A 9526-nucleotide genomic window follows, 5' to 3' on the forward strand; every position below is an offset into this window, starting at 1 on the left:
CTGCACTAATTCTCCATACAGGAGATCTTTAGGAATCTGACCATCAGCCATTCTCACAACATGCCCAAGCCAATGTAGACGTCGCTGTTTCAGTAATGTATTCATGCTAAAAATTGCAGCTTGTTCTAGGACTACTCTTTTTGGAACTTTGTCCTGCCAGGTGATACCAAAAATGCGTCAGAGACAACGCATATGGAACGTGTTCAGCTTCCTCTCCTGCCGTGCACAAAGGGGCCAGGACTCACTGCAGTACAGGAGTGTACTCAGGACACAGGCTCTATAGACCTGGATCTTGGTATATGCTGTCAACTTCTTATTAAGCCACACTCTCTTTGTGAGTCTAGAGAACATGGTAGCTGCTTTGCCAATGTGTTTATCCAGCTCGACATCTAGGGAGAGGGTGTCAGATTGAGCCAAGGTACACAAAGTCATGAACAACCTCCAATTCTTGTGTGGAGATGGTAATAGAGGGAGGTCAGTCCACACCCTGGCCCATGACCAAGATGAAACATGTTCAGTTACATGCACAACAGCGATAGATGGATAGATAGATAGATAGATAGATAGATAGATAGATAGATAGATAGATAGATAGAGAGAGAGAGAGAGAGAGAGAGAGAGAGAGAGAGAGAGAGAGAGAGAGAGAGAGAGAGAGAGAGAGAGAGAGAGAGAGAGAGAGAAGAGTCCAAGACTGCAAACCTGTCTGATTTCTTCACACAAGTTCCCCAACATGATATACCTGGGTCAACACCAATCTCCATCATCAGAGGTGGACACAAATACAGTAAATACCACTTTGATCACTTCAGAATCAAAATACGATGAAGTTAGAATCACTGAGGTGTCACAAGCAGGTTGATCTAGCACATTCCTCATTACTGATCTCACGTTCCCTGTAAATTCTCTTGATACCTCTACTGCAAATGTTGGATCAAGTTACTTTACAATACATTCTGGAGCTGAAATAATTGCTGAAAATGAAAGTTTACTGGACCATGGTGATGGTGGTCAAATTATTCTGTCTGCAAAAGATGAAGTAAATCACAATGTAGCGAAGGATCCAGGGTTGTGGCTTGATTTCTCTGATGATGATGTGGCTTATTGGATTGCTTGTAGACCCAGTGGACCATTTGACAAGTCTCACCGGCATTTCAGTAGTGGCAAACCAGTAAGGTAATGTTCGCAGAAACCTTTTGTTGGGACAAAAGCCAATGGTGAGAAATACAAAAGAGAGTGGTTACTCTATTCACCATCAACAGGATCAGTTTATTGTTTTGTTTGCAAACCATTTCCTCTTTAAAATTTCTTGAATTTTCTTATAAGTGACTAGCGAAATACTATTATAATTGATGATTATTTAAAAAAGCACTACTCACCGAGACTCTATGCTAACATACTTAACTTGCAGTCAAGGTGTGGGAGAAAGAAATTCAGGAAGAGTGTGATTACTGAGAACATATCTTGAGGTGTGCCATAGCTGTTATTCGTATGTTAGCTGCATGTAGCTTGGCTTTTCGAGGAACAGAATAAATGTTTGGATCATTGCAAAATGGGAATTTTTTAGGGCTGCTCGAACTCATAAGCCAATTTGATCCATTTTTATCAAGGCACATTTCAAAATATGGAAATTCAGGCAAAGGAAATCCTTCTTACCTGTCCAAAACCACCTGTGAGGAACTCATTCAACTAATGGCACAAAAGGTCCATGCGCTCATTTTTGATGAAGTAAAATCTTCTTGTTATTTTTGTTTGTCAGTTGATATAATAATAAATGTTTTATTATGGTCATTGACCAGCAAAAGTAAGGAACATTATTTAAATCAGGAAACATAAAATCAATATATATATATATATATATATATATATATATATATATATATATATATATATATATATATATATATATATATATATATATATATATATATAACTATAACTATATATATAACTATAACTATATATATAAATATATATATAAATATATAGTTATCTATATATATAAATAACTACATTCATACAACTTATTAGATATCTCCTGCCTCCTTATCATAGGCCTTACCTATGGGCTATTGCAGCTTGTATAGAATGACAGAATTGTTACTTTGAAGCTCATAGAGGCCATGTGATCATTAAGGCTTCTACATGTATTTATTTGTAGCATTGCCTCTTTACAGTACAGTGGACCCTTGACTTACAGACGGCTTGACTTACAGACTTTTTGAGTTATAGACTTCTCTGGCCGCAAAATTTAGGTTTGACTTGCAGACTGAGATTTGACTTACAGACCAGAAAAAAAAACAAAATGGAACAAAAATGGCCTGTTACGGGATTCATCGGTTTTCAATGCACTGTAGGTCAATGGAGACTTGACTTACAGACTTTTTTTGACTTGAGAACCGCCTTCCAATACAGATTAAGTTCTCAAGTCAAGACCCCACTGTATTGTGCAAGAGCGCATAATGCTCTCTTTAGTCCTATTGGTGTCTGTGAAATTAGGACTGCATCATCTGCGTATAATGGAAGGGACATATGTCTATTCATTAGTTTGGGGGGATGGAACTCCAGATGGGTGAGCGCCATTAGCATTGAGTTGATATAGAAATTAAATAACAATGGAGCTAATTTACAACCTTGCTTCACACCATTATAGGTTGGAACGTTATCAGACAAGTGGCCTTCCTTGTCGCATCTAATTCTGAGGGTTGTATTTTCGTGTATCTTATACATAATCTATTGTTAAGACTCTAACTTACTCCAGAGCCTATGTAACAACCTCCTTCTCTATTTCACCAAAGAGGCCTGTTACACTACATCAACACTCTCTCACACTTCAGGTAGACTGCCACCAACCATTCCCTATAATGAGTCACACAGACAGGAATGGATTTCAAAAACAAGAGAACTAAAATTTATTGATTGGTACACACTTGGATTGGTAAACAAATAAAACAAGAGACTATTTAAATCAAGGCACCAGCATAAACAGACTCTAAATGTTTGTTCCTACAGAACACAGAGCTCACACAGAACTCCACAAAACTCAATACAGAACTGCTCCAGCAGAACTTAAAACAGAACCCCCTCATGACACACTTTCCCCAATATATATCCATCCCAGCTCCACCCACTGATGTCCCGCCTTCCTCCCACTATTGGATGTTAAACTCCCTCCAAAACCTTGAAGGACAGGAGACATCATAGCTGGCTGTAACACCTCCCCCCTTATATGTTGTTTTTGCGGGGGAAAGCTAAATTGCTTTTCTCCCAAAAACAACCAGGAGCAAAATCAACAGGTTAACATTGCAATACAAACATACTTACTTCCATAAATCACTTATTATTACAAAACATAAAAAACACATTACCAGCTTACCTCTATTTCAATTCACTTACCAAGACTATGCAACCTATATTTAAGTTATTCATTTCATATGCAAACACATAACAACATTTTAAACAACACATGTTTAGAAACATTTCAACCATTTTTGCCAAGTTGCACAGTCCATTGTCCATCCGGTGTCTTCATTCTTCTGGTCTTCGGGATAAGGCGTCAGCCACACAGTTCGCTGTCCCTTTGACGACCTTAACCTCAAAGTCGAACTCCTGCAACATCAGAGCCCACCTCATCAGTTTGCTGTTGTGGGTTTTCATTGTCTTTAACCAACTCAGTGGGGAGTGATCAGTGCAAAGAACAAAATGTCTTCCCCAGATGTAAGGCGATAATTTCCGAACTGCAAAAACAATCGCAAGACACTCCTTTTCCACGGTCGCCAAGTGTCTCTCTCCTTTCTGCAGCCTTTTGCTAAGGTAGGACACTGGATGATGGTCTCCGATGTCATCTGCTTGGCACAAGACAGCTCCTACCCCGGCATTGGATGCGTCGGTGTACACGATGAACTCCCGGTCGAAGTCTGGAGCACGCAGCACTGGATGGTTGATTAGCGCCTCCTTCAACTTCTGGAACGCCTCCTCACAGTCGCTGGTCCACGGGATGCGGTCATCGGTTTTCTTCCTCGTCAGCTCGGTCAGCGGTGCCGCCATCTCGCTGAACCTAGGAATAAATTTCCTATAGTAGCCTATCAGACCAAGGAATGATCTGACTCTTTTCTTTGTATTGGGTCTAGGCCAATCACGTATAGCCTCTACCTTTGCTTCTAGGGGCTTGATTACTCCTCCCCCTACAACATGACCCAAATACTTGATCTCTGGGCTACCCAGCTGGCACTTGTTTGCTTTTACTGTCAGCCCTACTGCACCTAACCTCTGCAGTACTACTTCTAGGTGTCTTAGGTGATCTTCCCAGGTGTTGCTGAAGACCCCTATGTCATCGATATAGGCTACTGTAAACTCGCTAAGCCCTTCTAAGGTTTGGTCCATCAGCCTTTGGAATGTAGCTGGTGAATTCCTGAGGCCAAAACTAAGGACACGGAACTCAAACAAACCAAAAGGGCTGCAAAAAGCGGTCTTCTCTTGATCCCTAGGATCAATCTTCACCTGCCAAAACCCTTTAACCAGGTCTAATGAAGAGATATAGCGACAACCCCCTATGGTCTCAATCAGGTTGTCCAGCCGGGGCATTGGGTAGGCATCAGGTTTGGTCACCAGGTTCAGCTTCCTATAGTCAACACAAAACCTGACACTCCCATCCGGTTTATCTACCAAAACTATTGGAGCGGACCAAGGGCTTGAAGATGGAACTATAATCTTCTCTTTGAGCATCTCATCCAGCTCCTTACGCACTTTGTCCCTATAGGGTCCCGTCACCCTGTATGGGGATACTGCCTGCGGGGGTGCATTTCCAGTATCAATCCTATGCATCACTCCCTTAGCCTCCCCAGGTTTATTTGAAAAGACTTTATAGTATTTGGTGATTAACGATCTCAGTTCTCTCTGCTGATCCAGGGTGAGTGCAGGGCTGATCTTCACCTCTTCTGGGTTGTATTTAACTTCACCCCTCCCTTCCCAGAAAGGCAAGTCATGCTCCTCCCTATCAGCTGCTTTCATGGCAAATAAAACTCTCTGTTTCTCCCTATAGTAAGGTTTCAAAGAGTTAACATGCACCACCCTCCTGCCTTGGTGTTCCTCATTCTCTATAATGTAGTTCAGGTCATTCATTTTTGAGATGACCCTATATGGTCCTGCCCAATTTAATTGTAACTTGTTCCCTTTGAGAGGCTTTAACCACAACACCTCCTCTCCAGGGCTAAAGTGTCTTTCTCTCGCCTTTTTGTCGTACCAGGCTTTCTGTCTAGCTTTCTGAGTATGTAGATTTTCTGAAGCTAGCTCTAAGTTCCTTTTCAGGTCATTCATCAGCGTGTCTATGTAGGTAACTACATCCTGGGGATCATCCTCTATGATCTGTTCCCAATTCTGTTTGATTAACTCAAGTGGTCCCTTCACTTTCCTCCCAAACAGAAGTTCAAATGGGCTAAAACCAGTACTGGCTTGTGGTACAGATCTGTACGCGAATAACAGTGACTGCAATTTCTGATCCCAATTGTTTGGATTCTCTGCTAAGTAAGCCCTGATCATTCTCATCAGGGTCCCATTAAACTTTTCAGTTAACCCATTACTTTGCGGATGATAGGCGGTGGTTTCTGTATGCCTGACCCCACAGATTTGCCATAGACGTTTCATGAGCTTTGAGGTAAACGTTGTTCCTAAATCTGTAATTATTTCTGAAGCAAATCCCATCCTTGACATATAATTTACTAGGGCATCAGCTACTGTGTTGGTCTCTATGTTACTCAAGGGAATAGCTTCTGGATACCTCGTGGCATGGTCCACAATAGTGAGAATAAATCTGTTCCCCCTCTTTGTGGCCTTGGGCAATGGCCCTACAATGTCCACACCTATGCACTTAAATGGAGTTGAGATCACGGGTAAAGGGCATAACTTTGCTTTGGTTCTGTCGCGGTTATTTCCCTGTCTCTGACAAACATCGCATCTTCTGCAGAACTCTTTAATTTGCTTCCCTATTTCAGGCCAATAAAAATTCTGTATGATCCTATGCTTAGTCTTGTTTACTCCTAAGTGTGCAGCAAATATGTCAGCGTGTCCCCTCTCCAAGATCATCTGGCGATATTTTGCTGGCACCACTATCTGTCTTCTAATCCCATCTCCCCCTTTTGAGATATTCATCAGTGTCTCTCTGTACAATATTCCCTGTTTGATGTGGAACCTCTCTGGAGTTTCAGGTGATAACTGTGCTTCTGTCACCTTCTCAAAGCAATTTTTAAGTGTAATATCTTCTTTCTGTTCATTTGAAAAGGTACTGCTCTTGGGCAAATCAATTGTAACTGCTGCTGCCCCTTGTCTACCCTCATTTGCTTTCTCCTCATTCACCTCAGCAACTCCCCTGTCTGTCTCTGTGGTGTCTTGGGAACGTGTAAGAACTAACACCCTCTTAACATGTTCAGCCAGGTCAGTCCCCACGAGCACGGCTGCCGGCACCTCCGATGAAATTCCGACCCGCCAATTACCCGTCCAGCCTTTATAACGCACTAATATTTCAGCCATTGGCAGGGTAATCAACTCTTCTCCTATACCTTTAATCTTCAGGGTTTCATGGGGGAGTATACACTCCGTAGGAATAATATCCGGATGACACAAAGTCACCTGAGAACAGGTGTCCCTTAAGGCCAGATATTCATGATCTAAAATCCCAATCTGATCTCCAGCTGTCTCAAAAAGTTGGGAATTAGTCCTAACCAGAAGACAATGTTTGATTTCAGCTAGGGGGCCATCTTCCTCAGAGCAGCCCTCAGCGGATGTATCAAGTTTTGCTGGGGATGCTATGGCAACAGTCTCTTTCAGAGGAGAAGCTCCCTTATCCCTTTGTACACAATACACAGCTTTTGGCTTATTTCCACTCAAATTTTGAGGCAAATTTCCCTTTATGTGTTTTAGTTTATCACAGTTTGAGATTACATGCCCCTTTTCTTGGCAAAAATAACATTTTCGGTTATTCACAGCATATTTATCATCAAATTTTACTTTTCCCTCCAAAACTTGAGATCTCTGCTGCTTTTGTTCAGAGGACTTCCCTTCAACCTGGCCACCTCCACACTGCTGGCTCTTAACCTGTCCCTGAGAGAATCTACCATAACTTTCCCCTGCCTTCTTCCCATTTTTTCCCTCAGAATATATGAGCTTTCTGATCTGGGTTATAAAATCAGCAATTTCTGAGGCTTCTTTAAGGATTTTCGGCTTCTTTTCTTTAACTTGAAATTTTAAGTCCCCATGTAGGATAGAATAAAACTGTTCTAAAGCTAAAAGATCCTTCAATTGCTGGTATGTCTCTACCCCCTCCTGAGACAACCATTTATCCAAATATCTAACCAAGTTGGCACCCAACTGTGTAAAGGTTTCATCAGGTTTCCTGGTGAGAGATCTGAACTTCTGTCTCAGCTGTTCAGCCTTGATGCCATGACGGGCAAACACAAGCTTTTTAAATTCTGGGTAATTTTTTAATAATTCGACTGGCATCTCCGCATAGACTTCCGCCAGGCTACCACTAATTAGTGACCTCACAATGGTCATTTTTTCCAACTCTTCCACGGAGAAATCTATAAATGTTCTATCCAGCAGAGAAAAGAAAACCTCAGGACAATCTCCCTTTTTATAGACTGGGAATTTCTTCAGGTCAGCCTTTGACAGGCGTCCCTCAGAACCATCTGGACTCAAGTTATTATTGTTATTTCGATTCAACAACTCAAGTTTTCTGATCTCATATGCCATCTTTTCTTTTTGCAGAGCAATTTTCTCACTCTCTATTTGTCTTTGCCTTTCTCTCTCTCTCTCCTCCACTTGTCTCTGACTCTCTCTTTCCCTTAAGTCTAATTCCCTCATCCTAAGTTCATGTTGATACACTAAGTGCATTTTCCTATATTCTGCTGTCTGTTCACCACCAATATCCCCTTGCACAGAGCCAAAATCATCCTCAGACCCATTATCCACTAGTGTTGGGTCTTCCTGTTCCCCCATTTCCACAACCTGACTGCGGGTTAGAGGCATAATTTTCCCTCAGGCTTCTGTTCCAACTTACAGGCCTTGATTTTAAAAGGCACACTTTTTTCCTGTCAGTGGGTCTGTTCTACAGTTACTGCTCTACCAGCACTGGCAAGCTAGCTACTGTTGCCAGGCTTCAGCCTCCAGCTAGGCCTCTTAATAAACAGAGTAAAATTTCTTTTTCTCTGTCTGTGGTACCAATCGTAAAATATACAGCTCTGCCTCTCTTTTTTAGGCTTGCTGTCCAAAATGGAAAGTTCCCTCAGCGTAGCTGTCTCCTGGCTTCTGCTCTGCCCCCTCAGAGTTACACAAACTCAGGACAGGCCAGCCACACCACAGCCTCTGCCCTTTTGGGACGCTTTTCCCGCCAAAATGTCTCCTCAGAGCTTCCCTATCTTTAGTCCCCAGTCTGAGTTTCAGCGTGCCTCTACTAGACGTTCTCCCCGTGAGACACGTCCTAGAAGGTAACCCACACCTTCACTCAGACTTCCCTGACTAAAACCCCTGCTCTGGGCACAACACAGCCAAGGCTTCACTGGATCTTTTCGAATCCCACAACGCTGGCACCACTTTATCATGTAACAATCTCCTTCTCTATTTCACCAAAGAGGCCTGTTACACTACATCAACACTCTCTCACACTTCAGGTAGACTGCCACCAACCATTCCCTATAATGAGTCACACAGACAGGAATGGATTTCAAAAACAAGAGAACTAAAATTTATTGATTGGTACACACTTGGATTGGTAAACAAATAAAACAAGAGACTATTTAAATCAAGGCACTAGCATAAACAGACTCTAAATGTTTGTTCCTACAGAACACAGAGCTCACACAGAACTCCACAAAACTCAATACAGAACTGCTCCAGCAGAACTTAAAACAGAACCCCCTCATGACACACTTTCCCCAATATATATCCATCCCAGCTCCACCCCCTGATGTCCCGCCTTCCTCCCACTATTGGATGTTAAACTCCCTCCAAAACCTTGAAGGACAGGAGACATCATAGCTGGCTGTAACAGCCTATCTTTTGAAATTAAATCAAAAGCTGATTTAAGATCAATAAAGGCAGCAAATAGGGACCCTCGGGGTTTCTTAGAGTACTGATCTACTAGGTGCCTTAAAATAAGGGCATGATCCTGTATGGATCTACTAGATCTAAATCCAGCTTGTTCATCTTCCAAAACACATTCAGAGTCCATCCAATCTATCAATTTCCAAGATAAATGTCTAGCATAAAGCTTACTAATTATGGGTTGTAAACTGATTGGCCTATAATTAGCTGAATTGACTTTCTTACCTTTTTTATAAATGTGGATAATAATTGCTGTGCCCCATTCTGATGGCATGTGAATGTTTTGGTCAATATAAGTGAAAAGCTTTGCCAGAATTGGGGCCCACCATTCATAGTTTTTCCTAATGAGTTCGGGAGGAATACCATCACAGCCCGGGGCTTGGCCAATTTTCAATTGGTTCACAAGGTTATTTATTTCAGAGATTGATACAAG

At 41.9% G+C, this 9526-nt stretch overlaps 1 protein-coding gene across 1 annotated transcript; it reads right to left on the reverse strand.

The window, feature by feature from the left end:
• Positions 1 to 2881: 2881 nt before the first annotated feature.
• On the reverse strand, positions 2882 to 9036 carry LOC144588827 (uncharacterized). The gene is made up of 2 exons (XM_078392285.1): positions 4834 to 9036; positions 2882 to 3969 (listed from the first exon to the last, which is right to left on the reverse strand). The coding sequence occupies exons 1-2, from the start codon at positions 8017 to 8019 to the stop codon at positions 3526 to 3528; spliced, it is 3630 nt and encodes a 1209-aa protein (XP_078248411.1). The 5' UTR covers positions 8020 to 9036; the 3' UTR covers positions 2882 to 3525.
• Positions 9037 to 9526: the final 490 nt, after the last annotated feature.

Source organism: Pogona vitticeps, chromosome 4, assembly GCF_051106095.1.
Source record: "Pogona vitticeps strain Pit_001003342236 chromosome 4, PviZW2.1, whole genome shotgun sequence".
In the NCBI taxonomy this organism is placed as follows: Eukaryota; Metazoa; Chordata; class Lepidosauria; order Squamata; family Agamidae; genus Pogona; species Pogona vitticeps.